Raw genomic sequence first — 20,627 nt, 5'->3', positions numbered from 1 at the left:
AATAAACAGAAGAGCATTTGCAAACCCTTTGCAGAAACGTAGCTCAATGGAGTCATCGTTAGTTGATCTAATTAGGTTTATAGTTAACCCGTGCATTCAGAGTCACTCCATCATACATGAGAGAAGGAAAAAAAAACTATTTTAAGACAGCACAGACGCAGGCAAGTATTTAAAGTTAAAGCAACTTACTGCAGAAGCAGCAGGTCTCACACCTCCGCGCCGTTCCGCTCTGCTCTACAGTCCGGAGAAAGGTACTGCGTCCTCCGCCACCACCACCACAAAGCCCTTTCCTCCTCCGATAAGGGGGAAGCCAGCAGCTGCGATTCCGGACAGTTAAGATTATATATGATGTGTATATATCGAAGGTTTGTCAGCTCTTCCAGGCCATAAAACCCACTTAAACGACACCACGTGCTTCCCACGCACCATTCACAGGCCCTGCTCGGGGCAATTGGCATATGTAACCTTGTAAACTTTAAAATCCCCAAAAAGAAAGACTTGAATGCAAGCTCTCGCGTTTATGTTTATAGGCCCCAACACAGCACAGGGAAAGTGGACGCTGCAGTTGACCGGTTCAAATAAGGGGAGATCATATGGGAGGCTGTTAGTTTGAGAGGTGAGTTGACTTTTTTTTTTTTTTATTTGCTCTAAGTGAAGAGGGGAATTACCTCATAACCTTGGGCTTGAATTGAGACGACCAATGCTGCAAAGTGGCGTTTTAACAACAATCTAACTAGACCAGGGGCTGAAACAAATCTAACCATATGGCCCCCTTTACAGAAAGTGACGCGTCAGTGTGCGGCCACAGGAAGCCGAAGCTTTGCGTCCACCTTTGTGTTGTTCTAACAGGCTGGTGTGGCCCTTCCTCATCCCCTGACAAAACAGGAAGCTGAGTGTGCCTGTGGAGTGCTGGAAAAAGCGGGCAATAAAGTTTTATGAGGGGGAGGCCTTAAACTTTAGAGCGTGTTTGTCAGCCTGAGAAATTTTGGGGACCCGAGAAAACCTGACAAAACAAAAGAAATTGCATTGTGAAAAGACAGAAGTGCAGTTTTATTTAGCGGGCAAAAATGCAACAAAATTATTCTAAGATGCACCTTGTTATTGTTCTTTTTTTCTGCAATGGGTCCCGAATATGAAGAGAAAAATAACTCAGAGTAAAAGAAGTAGTTTTTTTAACGACTTTATTGTTTACAATCAACAAATTGGCCATCAAGCAGGCCTTGTGTGTACCAGGCACCTTTAGTTTACTAAGGGAAACAGACGTAGCTTCATTGCACATTACAGTGTTATCATACACAATCACAAGGTTATGACAGACAGCATGGATGACAGACCGATCACAGACACATCAGACCTTCAACAAATCCTGATTTCTCAAAAGAAAACAAGAGGACAAACACTTTTCAACTAATTTTATTTTTCTTGCTCACTGACCTTAATTTTTAATGGCACGCTAAAGAAGCTGGAAATGACCCCCAGAACTCTCGGTAACTACCTTTTTTCTTTTTTAAATAGCCTATACTATGAACCAAAATTAATAACGTTGTGCAGCTTTTTTTTAAAGCGCAATCTGGACCAAAAAGCCTTGAAGGACCCTTCTCCCACCTTCGCGTTTTTTTCCACCGTAAAGTGGGGTTATCATCGCATAGCAAGCAAATTAATTTAGAAATGTAAACCGATTGATCATAGTGAGCGATATTCAATACATTAGGTTCCAAACCGCAGAAAGTGACACATAATTGGTGATGAAGCACACAGAACCGTGTCATGATGTCATTGCTCCTTATAGCGGTTCATCCGAAGGTCAGGCGGGCAACTCCGACTCTACTGTGCAAGTGTGGAGGTGCAAAAAAAAAAAAAGTGCTGCTTTTCTTTCTTTTACTCCTTCACTTTGATCTTTGAGTCCTTCTTCCATTTCATCCTTCTGTTCTGGAACCAGATTTTGATTTGCCTCTCGTTTAGGCACAGGCTGTTGGCGATCTCTATGCGCCTTCGGCGGCTCAGGTAGCGGTTGAAGTGAAACTCTTTCTCCAGCTCCAGAGTCTGGTAGCGGGTGTAACTGGTCCTGGAGCGCTTACCCTCCGATTCTGAAGCAGTATTAAAATATGTCAGCGTTCAGGAACATCATATTGCACAAAACTGTCGCATTTAATTGACTTTCAGGCATGTAATTTAAAGTGTGAAATAGAAAGCACATATGTTCACCGAGGCCATTTGTAATAGTGGACTTGCTCACTCAGAGAATATCACACGGACAGAAACAGTTGGTATGATGTCATAAAACCTCAATATTATTTGTGCAACCACTTTCATTGTTTCAAATATGAAGGGGAAACAAAAATGTTCAATAGACTCTTGTTTAGCTGTAACAAATCAGACAACAGTGTGTGGGCCTCCCTGTAAAGTCTGCAACAGTTATACAATAGTAGCGTAGCGTAACATCACGGTAAGCGAAACCAACATGGGTGCTTAAAGAAGCACTTGAAATGTTGCAACTGTCTTCCAACTGTTTTGTAATTTATAAACTTGCACAACATTGCTATGTAACGCAACAGGACTATAGCCGCCGGATATTTAGATTCATCCAACATTCCCGCTGCGTGTTTTCGTTGCCAGTCCTTGGTTCTTGTTTTGTAGCTAATGCGTTTACAATTTTCTTTGCAGCTAGATTGTCTGCCAGTATAGGTTAGGAGCCACGAAGAAGGAGCATGTCTATTCAAATCTTTCAGAGGTGAAGAGTTCACGATTGGGTCAGGGCACTGGTGTGTCCCAGAGTTCAATCAAAGGCTAAAGCTTTATTATTATTATTGTTATTATTATTATTTTCCCTCCTTGGGGATCCTGGAAATTCAAAGGCATGCAGAGGAGAAGCAATAACGCTACAATTACTATTATATAGCTGGATTTGTACTATTATTTTGCCGTTTTATCATATTTTTGTTCTCTTATCCAATTATTTCACCATAAATCACAGCACAGATCACCCCTTCACCGTAACAGAGCAGGTTTACGAGCAATAGATGCCTTTGTCATAAAATTTATGACCGCGAGTTTTTATTATTTCCTGCTTTTGGCCTATAAAACTCAAGAGGGACAGTGGAGCGAGCGAAACCAAGTGTTGCTGCGTTAAGAGCGAGCATCTAATTCGCATTTTTTGATTGCCTTTTTTTTTAATAAAACAAGTCAACTTTACCGTGGCTCATGTGCAGTTTTGTCATCCAGGGATAAATCTGCGGCTGCTGTTCACTGTCCAGACGCTGGTGCATATTTGGGTTTCTTTTCACTGTCTGAGCCCTTTCCGCGTTTTGGTCGCCCTCCTGGCTCCGGTTGCCTCCGCGTTTCACGCCTCTCTCCGGGTCTCTGTCCGTGCCTCGTCCGTACTCGAGCCCGCTCGCCTCCAAGAGTGAACCGCCGGAGAGCATACTTATTTGCGGTCCTGGCGGAGGATCCGTGCTGCCACGCAGGCTAGTTTTGATCTCCTCCCGATGCGCAGAGGTCGTGGGGACGGGACAGGAGTAAATCCCGTTCACGTTAACACCCTCATAACGGCTGGACGTGCGCCCAGATCCATCGAAAGTAAACATGCTGTTAGCAGAAGTTGTCTCCCTTGTTTGCCCAAAGCTGGAGCGCTCAACATGAGAGTTCATTTCAAAACTAATTCTACCCACCAACACTTTCTTTTCAAACTACATGCGGTGCGAGGCTTGCGGGTATTTCCTGTTTTTTGTTGCTCATTGCTTTTTCTTTGTAGCCTCTAATGGAAAATTCACAGCTGTCTGTCCTAAAGAAGAAGAAAAAATAATCCAGGATTTATAGGTGGAGTAGGCTTTGGTATCTTTTCTCTCTTTTTTTAATTCTTGATCCGGAGCGCACTGCCCAAATATGGGGTATTTGTATGCGATCACGTGCATGTGTTGGCCAGTCATAAATTGGCTTGATACTCAATGGGGATATTGATGAATAGGAGAAACGTGTCCGGTAAACTTTGAGCTGTTTGGTTGTTGGGGACGAAGCGAGGGGGGTGGGGGGGGGGGGTCTTTAGCGTAAAAAAAAGGCAGGACAGTAAGACAAGAGCGTCATCTGGTGTCTGGAATGGAGCAGGACGTGTCAGGACGTGTGCCATGGACGCGCTTCGAGGTCACAAGTAAAAATAATACTAATTATTATTGTTGTTATTTTAAAAAAAAGTAGTAGCTGTTTGATCGTATATTAATCTTGTCAGTTTGATAAACGTAAACTACAATATTAACTGCAACAACATCAATAATAATAATAATAATAATAATAATAATAATAATAATAATAATAATAATAATAATAATAATAATAAAAAATTCCCCAGAACTCTTCAGTGCTCTCCCAACATTTAAACGTTACTCGTACAGAGACCAAAGTTTGCGTTAAAGTAACCACTTCTATAGCCTCTTCTAATCTACCCCTTTCTAATCCTCCAAATCCGCATCATTGCAAAACTCGCAGTGCCTGTGGAGAGGGCTGTAGCTTTGCAAACCCCTTTCATTTCTCTGATCAACTCGTAAAACCTGGCTGATGCGCCACATTTGTCTTCCCAAACAGAGTATCGCGCACAGCAAAGACCAGACAAGGATGCAAGTTTTACAAAGATTTTATTTACTGATACACAAATATGACAAAAAAACATGAAATCATATCACTCAAAGGGTGAAGAATTACTAGTGTACAAATCTGTCTCACAACAAAAAAATAAAAGAGCATATGGTGTCAAATGATTCAAAGAAGAAGTGGCGCTGTTCTTTTACGTTGTCCTGCGCCAAAAATCCAAGCGGCTAAATGCACAGCTCTTGCGGAATTTGCATAATATGCTGTTATGCTACTTTTATTATATATATATATACAAGCTTGAGGGTCAACCGTGCAACTTGAATCTTTTGTGTCTCGCTCCTTTTTTTAATCTGTGGACAGTTCAAGTACTAGTTTTGCATTGTGTTCCTTGGAACGCCGTGGAATGTGCATGTGCATGAGCAAAGTCAAACCAACACTGTATTTGGTGAGGTGATCAAAGAGTTCACAGTGAGGAATTGGCTGTGGGTAAATACAGATTTTTTTTTTTTTTTTTTTTTTTTTTTTACTTTTCCTGGTGTTTGGAAAAATACCAGGAAAATAATACTTGTTTTTCTTCGTCTGTATTATTATTAATATTAATAATAATATTGTTATTATTATTTTTCACAATACATGTGAGACATTGATATTTATAATATTGATAAAACAAACACCTTAGTGCTCCAAATGTCACAGAGATCAAACTGTGGATGGAATAATGTTTTGAATATTTAGTGCTCCACAACTGCTGTGGTCAAGATGAGATAAAGAGCAGCGGGTATAACCATCATGCAGTGAAGTCAAGTCTTTATAGATTTTTTTTTTTTAGGTAGTTATGTTGGACTTTCATGGTCATGAGGTGACCCCCCCCCCCCCGCCCCTCTCCTCTCCACTTCCATGCACACACACACACGTGCGCGCTATTCTTCCCAGTTATTCCTTTTTCTTGTGTTCATCCTTCCCTTCTTCCACTGCGCTCCCACTCCGTTCCTCCTCCTGAGCAGCCCCTGTCTGTTCACTTCCAGTCACCGTGGACGTCAGGTTGCTCTCCTTCTTCCACTTCATGCGCCGGTTCTGGAACCAAATCTTGATTTGCCGCTCCGTGAGGCACAGCGCGTTGGCGATCTCGATGCGTCTGCGCCTGGTCAGGTAGCGGTTGAAGTGGAATTCCTTTTCCAGTTCCAGCGTTTGGTAGCGAGAGTAGATCTGACGTCCCCTGCGCCTGTCCGTCCCGTAGCCCACTCCTGCTGGAGCACAACGTAAAAATGCACAAAATTTACTCGCTGATTATAGAATTACTTATCAGGATTTACAGCATGTGGTTTAATCTAAATCTGCAGGGAAACGCGATTTGGAATTTAGCTGATAGAGTGAGGGCATATTTACATTTATTTTTTAATGCAAAAATTATTAAATCGTCTTAATCCAATTTCTCTGTCTCAAGTCACCAGTTATTATCACCACAGTAGTGTTAAAATGAAAGCTGTTTGTTTGCACATGTTAAGGCCCATCTCACAAATCGAGCAGATACAGTAATGTTTTATGGGGCCATAAAAAGTAACTTACTCTCTTGGTAAGACATATCGTAAAACTGGCCCATTTCCCTAATTTATTTGGTCGTAGTAAAACTCACCGCTGTGTGAGTTCATGCGCTGCATCCACGGGTAGATCGGGATGTTGCTCTTCTGCTCCTGGGCTCCTGCCCTCCCCTGCTCCAGACTGTACTCCTGGGCAATGTGGCTCTGCGAGCCGAGTCCCATGTTTGTCTGCCTGCAGCTTGGCAGGACGTCCTTGTCCTGGAGGAATACGTTGGATCCGTACTCGTACTGCGCCCTACCGGAGCCGAACACCACATTCTCCTGAGGGGAGTAGAAAGGGGCATATATCCGATTCTGGGTCACAGCGGCGCCGTACGACGAAAAATGTCTCACTGTGTCATAGGTGGTGGAGTTCAGGGGAACGTTGGGCAGAACCTCTTGACCACCGGACAAATGGCAGGAGAGCGACGGGTTTGCGAAATAAGAATTCATACCTTGCTTGTAACCCTTCTCTCCAACTCTTCCCCACTTCTTTATCGGGTCTCTTTTCAATCTTCCTTCTCCAGTAAATCTCCCTCCCGCCTGTGTCAAGTCAACCAACCACACCTTCCTCCCCAAAAAATCGCCCGTATTTTTCCCCCCTCTCGAGTTGCTGCCTCTCCTGCGTGGTCGCGGGGCTACTTTTGAGGATTGAATATTATTAATTTCCAATCTCCGGTTAAGACGCGGAAAAAAAAAAAAAAAAAAAAAAAAAAAAAAAAAAAAGCCCGAGTGTAATAGCCGAGGCTTGGCTCAGTGAGAGACAATATGACAACGTCAGCTGACCATTCCCAACCAATTGAGAGGCGGGAAGTTGAGGCGAAACTGTAGCTTTTAGCTCAGAGCTGCGCGGAGCATTGGTGCTAAATGCCGATAAACACAACACAGACGGCAAAGTACAAGCGCACCATCCAGCTTGACTGGACGGGAAGGTTTTCTTATTTTATTTTCTACTTGGCTCATTTTTAAGAGAAAATAAAAACCCCATGCATGGTCACCATCCAGGAAGAGAAACAGGAAATGTGAATAATGTCATTTTTATATCAGGCTCAGAAGATGCATATTAGAAAATACTACCGTGATTAAAAAAAAAAAAAAAAGGAAAAAAAAAAACAAACTTGCAAGATATCAAGACAAATATTAGGCATTATAGCTCATCTTTTTTTTCTAAAAGAAATAACCTAATAAACTCCTAATCATTCCTTTGGGTGTAAAATCCCAAGCATGTGATCACCTTTGTAAACGTGAACTAAAGAGGAAGGGTATGGTGCTCGGGGTAAGAATGCGTTTATGGTCTCTCTTCTGTGAGGGCAATAAAACAAGTGACGTTTTCCAGCTCACCAACAGTGTCTCTCTGCAGCAAAGCCCAGCAAACTCAAGTAAGAAATGAAAAGCAATGCACAGACTCTGGGTATGGACGGAGAGGGACAAAAAAGGCTCTTACAAGCTAATATGAGAGCATAAATTATCCGTTAAAATGGAAAAAAAAAGAGAAGAAATTTTACTTATTCGCACATCACGTCCCCCCTGCAAGCCAACTGTACCCAGTGCGTCAGAAATCATTGATAAAGTATCAGACCCCATGTGAAGTTTGTATAGCGAGGAGTCATAATCTTGATACAGATGTTTCTGAGTTTTTGCCTTGTTCTGAGCTAACCTCGACGTTCCTGCAAAACACACACACACACACACACACACACACACACACACACACACACACACACACACACACACACACACACCCACACACACACACACACACACACACACACACACACACTGGAGTAAACACTAACTGATAACTATCTTTGCAGCAAATTATGCCTTTGAGAATTACTCGAAGGGTGTTTTGAGAAAAACTTCAAGCTATTTTAGGGTAAAATGGACTGCTTTTAAATAGTTTAAAAAAACGCAATTCAACGCAAGATAAAATGCTTATTTTCTGTTTTATTATCATTCGGAGTATTTTTTAAGAGAGCATTATGTCTGACTAGCATCTCATTGACCCCCAATTTAAATGCTTTTAAACTAAATGGAAAATATACAAATAAAAAAAAAAACACTTGCATGCATGCACTTGAAACGACAATCCGCATTATCCCTCCGTTTTGCAACGAGCCATAATTGATACCAATAAAATAATCGATAAGGCTATTGAAAACGTCTGCTTTAGCCCAGTCGCTCTGGCTGGAGCGGCCATGCTGGTTCAGCTCATTGATCTTATCCAATAAAAATAAATACGCGTTGCCTGAAATGTGCAGCCCTGTTTGTTCTGTTGTTCTGTTGTTTTCTGTGGAAGACGGGGTGCAATCCTAAAAAGACCATAAAAAAGAGAAGACAACAAAAGAGGAGGAAGTGGACGGAGCAATAAAAGTTTCCCTTCACCCTTTCATGACCATATGTGACATCCGCGCATCACACAGACGAGAGGCAAACAAAACACAGAAAACTCACCATGCAGCGCAGCACAATTCCTGCTTTGTTTGATAAATATTTTTAGCATAAATGAAAGTATCTCGGTTGTAAGGTTAAATGCAGTTGAAATTAGGAATTGCGGAAAATGTTGTTCTTGAGAATGTCTTTACCAAATAAAGTTTAAATTATTGTCTCGCAATTAAAAAAGCAGGACTAAAAACTACACAATAAAGGAAAATCCGTGCTTTTATGTAACTATCATAATATTTCACCCTCACACAACCAGAGTTATCACGACGTTTGCCAAGAGCTAGCAAGCAAATTTTCGTTATTAGTGAACACATAATGACAATATAGGATTTATGTTGTTGATTGCGTCTCTTAGATTCTCTGGCTTTTACTGGAAGTGTTTTTGTTTTCAATGTGTAGTACATGCTAAATATGCCTCAAAATTTACCATTTCTAACACATGACAAAATCCATCAAATTGTTCTATATTTAAAAAAAAAAATCTGAAATATCCCTTCTGAGACTATTTTGGTTTTTTCTACACACGCTACCTTCTCCTCACCCCCCTCCCCTCCAACCTCCCTGTCTCATTGTTGCTCATACACAAACAGGAAAAACACGCCGGTCCATGGAGTCGAAGGCTGTAAATTAAAGGGCTCGAACAGTGGAGGCAATGTGCGGACTGGAATGCAGCAGAGGTTGTGTCAGTGTGTAGAATCAGAAAGGTCATTCTTTCCCAAGAGTTTTAGTGTTTTATTGCGGCCCGTGAGGCAAATCACATGCACGCATTTGGGATGGACGGCGGGAGGACGCCGTTTGGTCCACGTTTGGGAGATTTACTTTTTAAAGGCACATTTGGAGTGAACTCAAATGTGAAAAGATGGCCTAAGAGTAGGAAAGTGTCTAGTCCATTATGTTGTTAGAATTTTGATAAATTTCCCCTGGATCATAATTCACAAGATAGATCCCTTAAGATGTTCTGATAATTTGTGGTCATGCATATTGAGTGGTATTATTATTATTATTATTATTATTATTATTATTATTATTATTATTATTATTATTATTATTATTATTATTATTATAGTTTTTTTTTTTTTTTACCCTAGGCTATAATCGCTTCCTGAATTTTTCAGGCCTAATATCTCCCCCGCGCCCCCACATCCCCACATCAGAGAACCTAAAGCTTTCCTTTTACTCATTCGCAGACAGAGCCAACTTTCAAACGTCACAGCATAACTCAGCATTAGCTACACGGGACCTTTAAAATTCCTACATTATCAGCTATGATTAAAAACACAGCGATGGAAGCAAACTCTCAGCCCTGATGCTTTTCTCCTGTTTCCCCTCTCCTCGCGTCTAATAAGGACTTATTCTCATCCTAACAACGTAAAGCTCCTCTATAAGCACTTTGCCGTGGCCGGTCGGTCCAATTAATGCCCGGAAGTGTTCGACTTTATGCTCGTTAAGCACTCAGGAAGCTGTTGCCCAATGAGCACATGTTGATCCACACGTCATAAATTATGACCATTAGCGGGGGCAAAATTTTGGGCCCTGTCGGGATTTGTAAAGTGAGGTTCTAAATGCGGTGACGCGGACAGATTCATGACTTCATGAAGTTTTACGCGAGCCATCTCTGCGTAAAAAAAAAAAAAAAAAAATCTACACCGCTAAACAATGGACTGTGCATTTTCCCTCTCATTTTAAACTAAGATGAAACCAAATTGCATCTATTAAATGGCAATGCCTTCCTTTCTCTCTGTCTTTGTAGGGAGCGCCGGGGCTGCAGCGGAACACGATCCAGTGCACCAGCACCAGCAGTGTTTCACAGCAAAAAAAAAAAAAAAAAAAAAAAACCCACCCCGAAGTGTAACAGTAAGCTTGTACGAATTTACAGAGACTTTTCCCAGAAATTATAATTTCCGTGCTTGAAAGTGCTGCGAAGCACAGCAGGAGCAGCAGCAGCAGCAGCAAAATGGAACACACGAAGCCACTTCATCACACAGCGCAACGTTTTGTTTCACAAACGTTATTAAAACAAAGAGAAAATATATTTTTCAAAGCTCATTCAAAAAAAAAAAGACAAAACAAATGTTTTCAGCTCTAAAAAATGTCCCTCCTGAGTAATGCCCCTCCTCCTGTACTCTCTGTCTCTTTCTCCCTCTCTCTTACCCTCTCTCCCACACACACACACACACACTCTCACGCACACACTCACTCACACGCACGCAAAAGCTGTGCTAGCTTAGATCCTGTTTAAGGTATTTTCTCAATAATTAGACTTTGTGCATTGTTTACATAACACTTAATAATACAACTCTAATCTTGTTGTACTATGTATTATAACAATCTAATAATCTGTATTATTAGATTGTTCACTCTTTGTTCTCGCTGTTAGACAGACTTTATGTATTGTTATAACAAGAAAATTACCAAATATTTATTATTATTATTATTATTATTATTATTATTATTATTATTATTATTATTATTATTATTATTATTATTATTGAACTGAGGTATACTGGACGAATTTGTATACCATCCAGGTCATGTAACTGTCTGGAAATATGTTCAGAGGACATTTTGCCTCATTGGTCATGCCATGTCTATTGTTCTGAAGCACATACTTTTATTCTGTGGATAAGGGGAGTATTTATATGCATACGGCTCAGACATAATTGAAAATTTTATTGTAGACTTTGGCTTTCCAAAACAATTTTTGCTTAAAATGGATGGTGCCGATACTTCTTTGTATTTGTTTTTTTTTTTCTGTAAGTTTTGATTGAGATGTCTGGTTTAAACTATTCTCTGCCAACTCAGAAACACAGGTTGTGATTTCCAACTTTATTATTATTATTATTATTATTATTATTATTATTATTATTATTATTATTATTATTATTATTATTATTCAAATGCTTGTGATAATTGTATTTTTGTTATTGTTGTTTTTACAATCAGTTTAGATGACCAAACATAACCAAACATATTCTCCATAAGAACATAAGAAGCACAAACGATGACAGAATTAGTAACCAGAATTGGTTACCATGATAACTATAATGTCGTCATAGGTTCTGTCACAGAGCGTGGCCTGACAAGAAATGTTGCATTGCTTTTTTTTTTGTTTTTGTTTTTTTGTTGTTGTTTTTTTCAAAATCGAAACAGAAACCACAAAAAAGAAGAGCAGATCTCCCATGTGGACAATCGAGAGCAACAAATCAGTCTCTGAGAGACACTCCTTTGTAGAAGCCTGACTGAGCAGCAACATGCTGGCAGCGGTCTATCAGTTGGGTCAGCTGACATCCGCAGTAACCCTCCGCCGAAAACCAGTAGGTGTAAACAACAAACCTCAACACAAGCCCTAGCATGTATCCGCTTTAGGTCACTAGGGGGCACTGCTGGGACCTTTCTTTTTTTTCTATTCACACATTATATACATATGCATATGTGCTTATGTGTGCGTTTATGACATAAACGTGGCCGGTGTTGCTCATAGATGTCAGTCTCTAAACCCGTGGCAAAAAGTGAACGAGCAGGAAATACTTAAGGGAGCTCAGCCAGCTCTGAGAGTAATTCGTCAGTGCATGGTCAGAAGGGCCTATGAGTGATGAGAAAGTTAAGTATCAGGGAGCTGTTTATCACAACAGAGCGGGTACTGCACTTCTTAAATGCTGCCGGCTGAAAAGATCAGCCCGCAGGCTTACCCACACGCAGGTGCGCACACCAGCGAGGAGTATCATGGCAAGCGCTCCGGGCATCTGCAGGTCAGGTCAACTACACACAGAATGGACACCTTCAACTTCTATGATCTTACGTGTGCTCTCTCATTAGTCACCGTTTCAGGCCAGCAGCAGCAACAACACACACACACAAAAATGAAGATAAGCAAATTAAGAAGAAGGGTACAATCCTACCTGAGAGGAAGGCTCTTAATAGTTTGTGGTCCAGAACTGTTGTAGGGTCAGTGTGGCGAGGGGGGCGAGAACAGCACAGCGCGCATCTTCTGTTTGTCGATAAGGAGCTCTGTCTGCCGGGAAAGTATTTTCTTGCAGGCTTGCTTGCTCTTTTTGCTTTCCCAGTCGCGGTTTTATTGCCTCCAGAGGAGGAGGAGGGGGGTGGCGAAAGAGGGGGAGAGATCATCGCAGGCAGCGGCTTGGCATAGGCGGCGACTGTCCCGAAGATCCCAACCGCCAGGAAGTCGCGAAGATCGGGTGAATATGTGACACGCAGCCGCACCCCAAACGGCCGAGCTGGATTTGTTTTTTACACTAACGGGGGGGGGAAATAGACGCGTCTGCGCTCCTTGCATTTTAGTCGGCCGCTGATACAAGGGAAGGAGCAGAGAATAGACAACAGCATAAAGTTCATGTTCATAGAGCCTGGGCCACGTGGCTCGCTCCAGCCAATCGCAGCCAGGGTTCAGTCGTAAACTTTTATTACTCAGCTGTAAATTTCTTCCTTTTAACAACCAGGAATGTTTGCACCCATCTTTTACTTCCCTTTTTTATGATAGGACAAAACCAAAAATCTGCCGCTCACCACAAGAACCGTAATTATGCTGATATTCCACATTAAGTTACATTTCGGAAATTTGAACAAAATCCGCCACTTCCCCTGCCTGACAAAGTGCAAAGATGTGCCCCCAAAAGCTAAAATAAATTAATAAATAATTAAAATGAGAGTGTAAGGGCGGGGGGTTTATAGATGGAGGCGATTTGAAAGGAATATTTCTATTAGTATTATTGTAACAGTTTTAACTTTACGGTATCTCTGACTAGGTTGACAGCCAAGTTCATCTGATATAAGAAATTCAACATCAACAAGGTCCTCTATAAATAAGGATACCAAAACAAAAATAATTACAGAGTGGACTGAGTGATACACACAGTTCTGTGAAGGTGCAAGCAAGTGAAATATCAGACAATCTTAGCCCTAAAATGTAATGTAAAGGGTTTTTTGTTGTTGTTTTTCTCCTGACAATATGGCGCAAATTTTCAACGTCACTCTTGTGAACAATGAACCTGAGCATTTATAAATTAGAAAAAAATATTTAGTAAACGGTGTGGTAACTCAATCGTTGGTCCGCTTTTTTCTCAGACACGTCTAAAGTCATCAAAACACAAGAGCGCAATCAAAACCAAGATGAGGCTAATACTTTAAATTAAACCCATTCTACAAGCTTAGACAGATTCCATCTCCTTCTATTCTCAATGACACAACAATAAAATGACACTTATGATTTCATCTGCAACATCACATCTAAAACAGAGGTAACTTCTCTGTCAGGATTCTCGGATGCAGGCCGTGTTCTCCCCTCTGCGCCGCAGAAGAGCAGGCCCTTGCGAGTCGGGTCTTTACACCCCAATAAAGTTTACTGCAGGTACACTAAACTTTATAGGTAATATAACGCTCTGCTTCAAAAAAAAAAAAAAAAAAGAGAGAGAGAGAGACAGAGAGAGAAATACACGGACACACAGTGTGACGTTCAAAATAGAAGGACAATTTGGCTTTGGGGTACATTGCAGGTTTGGGACACGACCGGGATTATTTTTTGTTTAGATTTTCAAGTTAGCAAAAATGAAAAAAAGTAAAAAATGAACCTACGTGAGGTTTGGGAAAGAAATGACACAATGAAGGGCAATGACAAACTGGAGATATGCCGAATCTCATTGTTCGCATTAAAAGATTCAGGCTGAACCAAGTGAGAGAAAAGTCAAGCTATAGCCTACTCAACTAGAAAATCAGGTTCTAGGTACACGTTCGGGTTTTGATGCCTGAAAGAAAAAGAAAATACTTTTTCTTTTTAGTATGAGCAAAAATAATTGAATATTTACTATTTTTTTAAACGTGCCATGATAGGGTTAACCTAAATATAAAAAATGAACATTTAAGAGTAAAAGAATAACAAATTTCGACAAATAATAAATAACTTATAGGAAAGCGGAATCATTTTTTCTCCTCCTGCATTAAACTTTGTTACACACCTTAGGAAAAAAAAATCCTAAAAACATCTAAAAAATATAAAAGCTGAAATAAAATTAAACGGAAAAAAAAACTTGCTTCACGGGACCAAACAACGGTCTGTGTCCACGTAGCATATATTTACATTTTTAGAATTTGCATCAACACTGTCTCGTGTGTAGGTTTTGGTTGTATTCAAATAAGTTGTAATTGAGTGGAAAGAAATCAGAAAAGGTGTAAAACACACAACTCCTGGGGCTTTAAATATTTTTAGACGCCTCACAATAAAAAAAATAAAATAGTACATAGAACGCGACTTAGCACGTTTCGGTAAGGAGAGATTGTATTAAAAAATACACGTCCCATTTAACTAAAGAATTACAAGAATCTGAAATAAAAAAAACAATGTGGAAAATGGGTGTGAGATTCTAATTTAGTTTTTTTCTAATATAAAGGCGCTGTATACAAGAGCCTAACAACATACCCAGCAGCCTCTGCTGCAAGACCCTTGGACGAATGAGCAACATAGATTTTCAGCTGATTGAAATCATTTTCGTCCTTCGCCTTTACCCAGATCTCGTGTCCCAAAGCTGAAATTTCTTTTTCAATACCACGGATGCGAGAAAGATGACAACTGCTCTTTGATTCAGCTTTGATTCCATCACTCCGGAGCTTCAGCCAACACGCCTTGTATGGTTTCATGCAAACACCTTGCACTGTACAGACAGATTTAAGCCCCCGTCCCCCATCTTTCTTTGCTTTTTCCATTACTTAGTGCGATTATTAACATCACAGGTCAGATGTTTGTTCATCTCATCTGAAACAGCCATTACTCTTCTCAAGATTCATTAAAAACAAGTCTCCGGTTCTCCCAGAAGAGAGGAAGTTTCTTATTAAGAGGATGAATCAAATACAGCTCGGGATGTGGGGCACAAGCATGCTGTGAGAGGGATTCCCAGTCATTTTCCTTAAAAGGTACACTGAGGCATCTGCAGACACATGACTGGTGTGGATTTATTTATTTATTTTTATGTTACGTGCCGGAAAGTTTAATTAGTGTGGCCAAGAGGATGTTTAACGTGCATGCGCAAATGTTCAAGAGGTTGAAAAGTATTAGCAGAAAAAAAGAATAATTAAGGCATCAAGATGTTTAGTCTCTGCTGACTGAAATGATTTAATTATTTGTAATGAGCCACCATTCCAAGTGCAAGAACTCTGGGTCTCATTGGCGCTAACAAAGAGGTGCGCCAATGGGAAATGAGTTTAGTTTTCTAACACTCATGAAGGTTCCTCGTTGTAATGTGTGCTAATACTTGTACGATATTAACGTGCTGTGTGACAAAGAATAAATAAAAAAAGCATGAAAACCAGAAATTAATGTGAGCCATCTTGTTTATTTGTGATTTTACATCAACAATGGCGAGGGGGGCGGGGGATGAGGGAACACACAATTCCGTCTTTCACAGGAGAAACAACAAGAAAACGAGCATATTGTTATGTTAACATCAATATAGAACAAGACGTACATAAAGATTATATTCAGTGCAAAGAAAAAAAAAAACAACTACTCTATATCACCAGAACAGTCAAACAAAAAGTTCCCTTTCTAAAACTTTAAAATTCTTGTCATTGTTGCAGGTATCGTTAAAACGCAGTCTATGTGCGTCGTAGGCAGTTTTTAGTTGTTGGGGAAAATAGCTTGCAGTCAGATCAGAGCGATGCCACGCATGTGTGGAATATAAGAAATGATGCGAGGAAAGAGCTCTGAGCTTTAGGTAGTGCTGCGGTACAATTTCCCAAAACAAAAAAACAAAAAAAAAAAATAGTCATATAAATTTGTTCGCTTGGCTTTGAGCTAAATCGTCTTCCCAAGACTCCAAAAAGAAATAATAAAAAAGAAAAATTGTCTTCAACAAGTGTTTATTGTATTTCGGGTAAATGCTACACACATAACTTAATAATATAAGGTTGATATAGAACACTTTAAAAATTAAAAACCATATGAAATCTCTATATTCAGAAATCTCTATTGCAATTTCCCCCAGGTTTACATAGGTAGCATCAAAGGATTTCAAACAGTTGTATTTCCCTGGTGATCCGAGGAAAAACGAAGGTTGTTGGAGGAGCTATCATGGCTACGCGCCGTTCACGTAAAAATCAGAAGGAATTAAAAGTAATCCTTGTAAAAATCAAATCTAAATGTGTCATTTACAGCCTGGTGTAACAGTGCGATGATGTCTGAACACTCACTAAGAAGTTACAGGCCCTACGATTCCTTAATAGCTCCGAGTCTGAAAGGTTCTTGCATCTATTTACAACAAGTCGGCGTTATTGATCACGTTCTACTTTTGACTTCTTTGATACGAAAAGCAAATTTGAAGAAAAAGAAACTATGAAAACAAAGCCATTTTCAATCTAACATGCGTTTTTAATTTGCCCCTTGTATTTTTGTGCATGGGTGAGAGTCCTAATGTTAACGAAAATTCTACTAGCTTTGCATCGCTTCTTCGAAATGGCAATGTTGGGATCATTTTGGGAAAATCGAGTGGGGGAGAAAGAGAATTCTGTCTATTTATGACAGCAATATTGGTGGGATTCCTGTTTCCTCTTGACAAAATGGGAAGGGTGGTCATAAAAATGACGCTCTCTGCCTCCTTGTGGCTCTTCGTCTGTTTATGGGACCTCTCTCATTTTTTTCTCTCGTTTCCAGCCATATAACCATAAAAAGGACCATAAAAATCACTCCTTGGTTTCTTCTTTCTCTTCCGCTTCTTTCTCTTCCCCCTCGTCCCCTTCACCGTCCTCGTTGCCCTCTTCCTCGGCCTCGGCTTCGGCCTCCCCTCTCTGACCAGGAAACTTGTCTTTGTTGTTCTCCTTTTTCCACTTCATCCTCCTGTTCTGAAACCAGATCTTCACCTGACGCTCGGTGAGGCTCAGGGCATGGGACACCTCAATCCTCCTCTTGCGGGTCAGATAAGGGTTGAAGAGGAACTCCTTCTCCAGTTCGAGGGTCTGGTAGCGGCTGTAGGTTTGTCTCCCGTTCCTTCTGCCTGGGGCTTGGGTGATATAAAGTCAGAGGTTAGCTTGACGCACTGAAAACATTCTGATGAATAAAAACGGTGGATACCAATGAAAACACTCATCGAGCTGAATCAGAATTTCCTTAGAAAGTGTGGGGGGAAAATCTCTTTTCAGGAGTTAATAGTAGCAAACAGAAAGCAATAGCCCTCCACCATGTATGTGTTCAGCAAGCAATACACACACACACACACACACACACACACACACACACACACACATATATATATATATATATATATATATATATATATATATATACAGATAGATATAGATATATTGATATATGCAGAGACATGTAGCATCTTCTTAAATCTATAAGTGTAGAGCAGTATAAATGTAACTGCTTTACCAGATTAATTCCATTTGCACAACTTAATACAATGCACTATGCAAATTTAGATAAGTATCAACCTGTCACACATATTTTCGCTCACACACTGAAGCTTTGACCAGAAAATGACAGATGGGATTCTCAACTGATGCAACATAACTGCATGAGGTTTGTATCTCTGTGGAGTTCCTGCAGCCTGATATCCTGACCAGAATGGCCCATGATGATTGGAATTACATTACCCACAAAGCTCTCACGATTATGACCAGTTTGAGCCTGAGCCACAGTGGGCCTGTGGGTCAAATTACCCTTTAAAGACTACGGGTACAAGGATTCTGCATGATCGAGATGAAGGCTAAACACATTGAATAACAGTGTCTGTTTGAATGCTGATGGTGAACGTGGCCAATCACCCCATCATCTCCCCGTTAGAGTTTGTGGAAAAGTCTAAGTGAGCGATTCTTGGGCTTCAAAGAGCATAGTTGTTATGAGCTGGGATGTGTAATATTCAGCGGTTTGAAAGAAGCCCTGTATAGACATGTGCTGCAGAGGAACAGCTGCCTGCAGCTCAGGTTGTATCTGCCCCATCATGTTCCCTCACTTATTTTATTACACTATTTTAAAAAATACTCTAGTAGCCTATACTTGGGCATACGTTTCATGCACATGCACATATACATAGAAACACACACACACGCACCTACACACACACGCGCACACACACATACACTAATAGACAGACAGAGCAAGAGTGAGGAATAATAAAACAATAGCTGTTTGATTCTGACCGTGGGGTCTCATCCAAGGAAACATAAGACTGGGAGAGGAGTTTTGATTTAAGTGGCCTTGTCCTTCTCCGGGGTTAGAGCTGCTCGACGATTTACAGTCCGGGTATTGCGCTAGGCTCGCGTCTTGCTGGGCACCATAAAGCGTTTGCCTCGGAAGGGCTTCGTATCCATAAAATTTAGTCGCGTCGCCGTGGCACGCCAGAGCGCAGGGGTTCTGCTGGTATCCCGGATTGGAGATCCCCGTGGTTCCGTGGTGGAAAAAGTCCTGAACATGATGAGTCGGGTGCTGGAAGCCCGGCGCAGCGGCACCGGGTCCGTAAACTAGCGTGTGGCTGCGGGCGACGCTTTGTGGGAACCTGCAGTCGTAGTAAGTTGGCTCCAGTGACTCGCTGCCTTTGTATTTAGAAAAAAGAGGGTTAACAAAATAGGAGCTCATGTTCGGTTAAGCATCAAGCAGATTCGGTCTTTCTCTCTCTCTCTCCCTCTCTCGCAAGCTGAAGATATCCTGTAGGATGATGGCAGCCTTTTGTTTGGGGTCCCAACTCTCGCACACAGCGCGCACACACAGACAGACAAACCGGAACTGTGAGAAACGCTGCCCCTTTGGACAATCTACGGCAGCTCACTCTCTCTGAGCCGTTCCTCTCATCGGATTTCTAGCGTCGTGAGCGTCTTCTTCTTCTTCCCTTTCGATCCGTGCACAGTCAAACCCGGCACATGGCATGCGCTTTGGACGTGTTAAAGCTGGCGGCACAGTCACAGACACTGCTCTTTTCTTTCTTTTTCCTTTTTTTCCCAAGCTTCCCACCCAACCGCCCCCTCCTCTCCTCTGTAGCCCCCCCACCCCTTTATCTTTCCGTGACCGGTCAGACGTGGGCCCTACGTATATCCACCTTGAGAGGAGATTCACTAATCATAACCCAACAATCTAATAGGCTGTAAATATGATCAATGTTGTGTTTATCACAGCAGAGCTTTGTTACAAGTTGACCAAAGACGTTGAAGGGGGTTCAAAAGATTCACTTCCACTACAGTCTGAATTTATTGAATATAAAGGCTGAGGAGTGTTTAAGATCGCGAGGATTTCCGGTTTGAAACATATATAGATGCCATTCTTTTTGCATTATAATTGACCTTTAATGACCCTCAGTGAGTCAGCAATACCCTCTAAGATTGCTATGCTGTTTTGCAATATGAAAACCCAAAATCTAAAGAAACATTTGACAATAGCTGACATAGCATGTAAAATAATGGATTTTAAGGCAAAAACTTTCCCGTCAGTAGCCAGTCAAGGCCATGCTAACATGTTTGTGCCATCAAGCCCTGTGACGCACCGTGACACGGAAATAACAAAGCCAAATTATAAATAGTATAGGTAGCCACTAACTGTCCGCATAAAAAACAACGAGGATCAGCAATAAATCTTTCACAAGGCGAGGTCCAAAAAAATGGTACCTTTGGGGTGCCGAGCAGCGTGTACAGTGAAAACATGCAGTTTCAAGCTCCGTACGCCTTCATATGGTCCTTCAGTCCAAATATGCCACACACGTTATAGTGGAGTCACTGATGTTTTATGCGCATCATCGTAAAATGTGAAAGGAGCACTGGGCGAGTTTATAGACCTTTTACACTCTATAAATATGCAGATTGCCAATCACTTCTTGAAGACTTTGGACTGCTGGAGTACACATTACAACAGAGTAGGCCTAGTGACGATTCAATTCCGAGTGTGGCTAATGTCAAATATTCTTATTTACAATTGTTATTTTTCCTAGATATTATTACGATTACTATTACTATTACTCTTATTATTATTATTATTATTATTATTATTATTATTATTATTATTATTATTATTATTATTATTGATACTGCTGC

The 20,627-nt window shown here is 40.9% G+C and overlaps 4 protein-coding genes across 6 annotated transcripts in view; all 4 read right to left on the bottom strand.

The window, feature by feature from the left end:
* Nucleotides 1–12,597, bottom strand: part of LOC103467928 (homeobox protein Hox-C4a-like) — a 34,051-nt gene extending 21,454 nt beyond the window's left edge. For both annotated transcript variants that reach the window (XR_014088212.1, XM_081609016.1), the window contains exon 1: nucleotides 12,503–12,597. The gene's annotated coding sequence lies outside the window, so the exon portion shown is untranslated. The remainder of the gene's footprint in view (nucleotides 1–12,502) is intronic.
* hoxc5a (homeobox C5a) lies at nucleotides 1,165–4,010 on the bottom strand. Its single transcript, XM_008413723.3, has 2 exons — nucleotides 3,194–4,010; nucleotides 1,165–2,087 (listed from the first exon to the last, which is right to left on the bottom strand). Exons 1-2 carry the CDS (start codon nucleotides 3,645–3,647, stop codon nucleotides 1,879–1,881), a joined length of 663 nt encoding a protein of 220 aa, XP_008411945.1. The 5' UTR covers nucleotides 3,648–4,010; the 3' UTR covers nucleotides 1,165–1,878.
* Nucleotides 4,609–7,262, bottom strand: hoxc6a (homeobox C6a). Of its 2 annotated transcripts, none has more exons than XM_008413724.3 (2): nucleotides 6,215–7,262; nucleotides 4,609–5,828 (listed from the first exon to the last, which is right to left on the bottom strand). In XM_008413724.3, the coding sequence occupies exons 1-2, from the start codon at nucleotides 6,609–6,611 to the stop codon at nucleotides 5,515–5,517; spliced, it is 711 nt and encodes a 236-aa protein (XP_008411946.1). In that variant the 5' UTR covers nucleotides 6,612–7,262; the 3' UTR covers nucleotides 4,609–5,514. The 2 variants fall into 2 exon arrangements, with proteins under 2 accessions (XP_008411946.1, XP_008411947.1); XM_008413725.3 differs by having other exon boundaries at nucleotides 4,609–5,825; nucleotides 6,215–7,261.
* Nucleotides 12,598–15,923: 3,326 nt separating the features above from the next.
* On the bottom strand, nucleotides 15,924–19,558 carry hoxc8a (homeobox C8a). The gene is made up of 2 exons (XM_008413719.3): nucleotides 18,750–19,558; nucleotides 15,924–17,605 (listed from the first exon to the last, which is right to left on the bottom strand). Exons 1-2 carry the CDS (start codon nucleotides 19,183–19,185, stop codon nucleotides 17,289–17,291), a joined length of 753 nt encoding a protein of 250 aa, XP_008411941.1. The 5' UTR covers nucleotides 19,186–19,558; the 3' UTR covers nucleotides 15,924–17,288.
* Nucleotides 19,559–20,627: the final 1,069 nt, after the last annotated feature.

The sequence above is a fragment of the Poecilia reticulata genome, chromosome 7 (genome assembly GCF_904066995.2).
Source record: "Poecilia reticulata chromosome 7, P_reticulata-male-v2, whole genome shotgun sequence".
Lineage (NCBI taxonomy): Eukaryota > Metazoa > Chordata > Actinopteri > Cyprinodontiformes > Poeciliidae > Poecilia > Poecilia reticulata.
The sequence above is the reverse complement of the archived record's forward strand: the minus strand, read 5'-3'. Positions and strand labels throughout refer to the sequence as shown.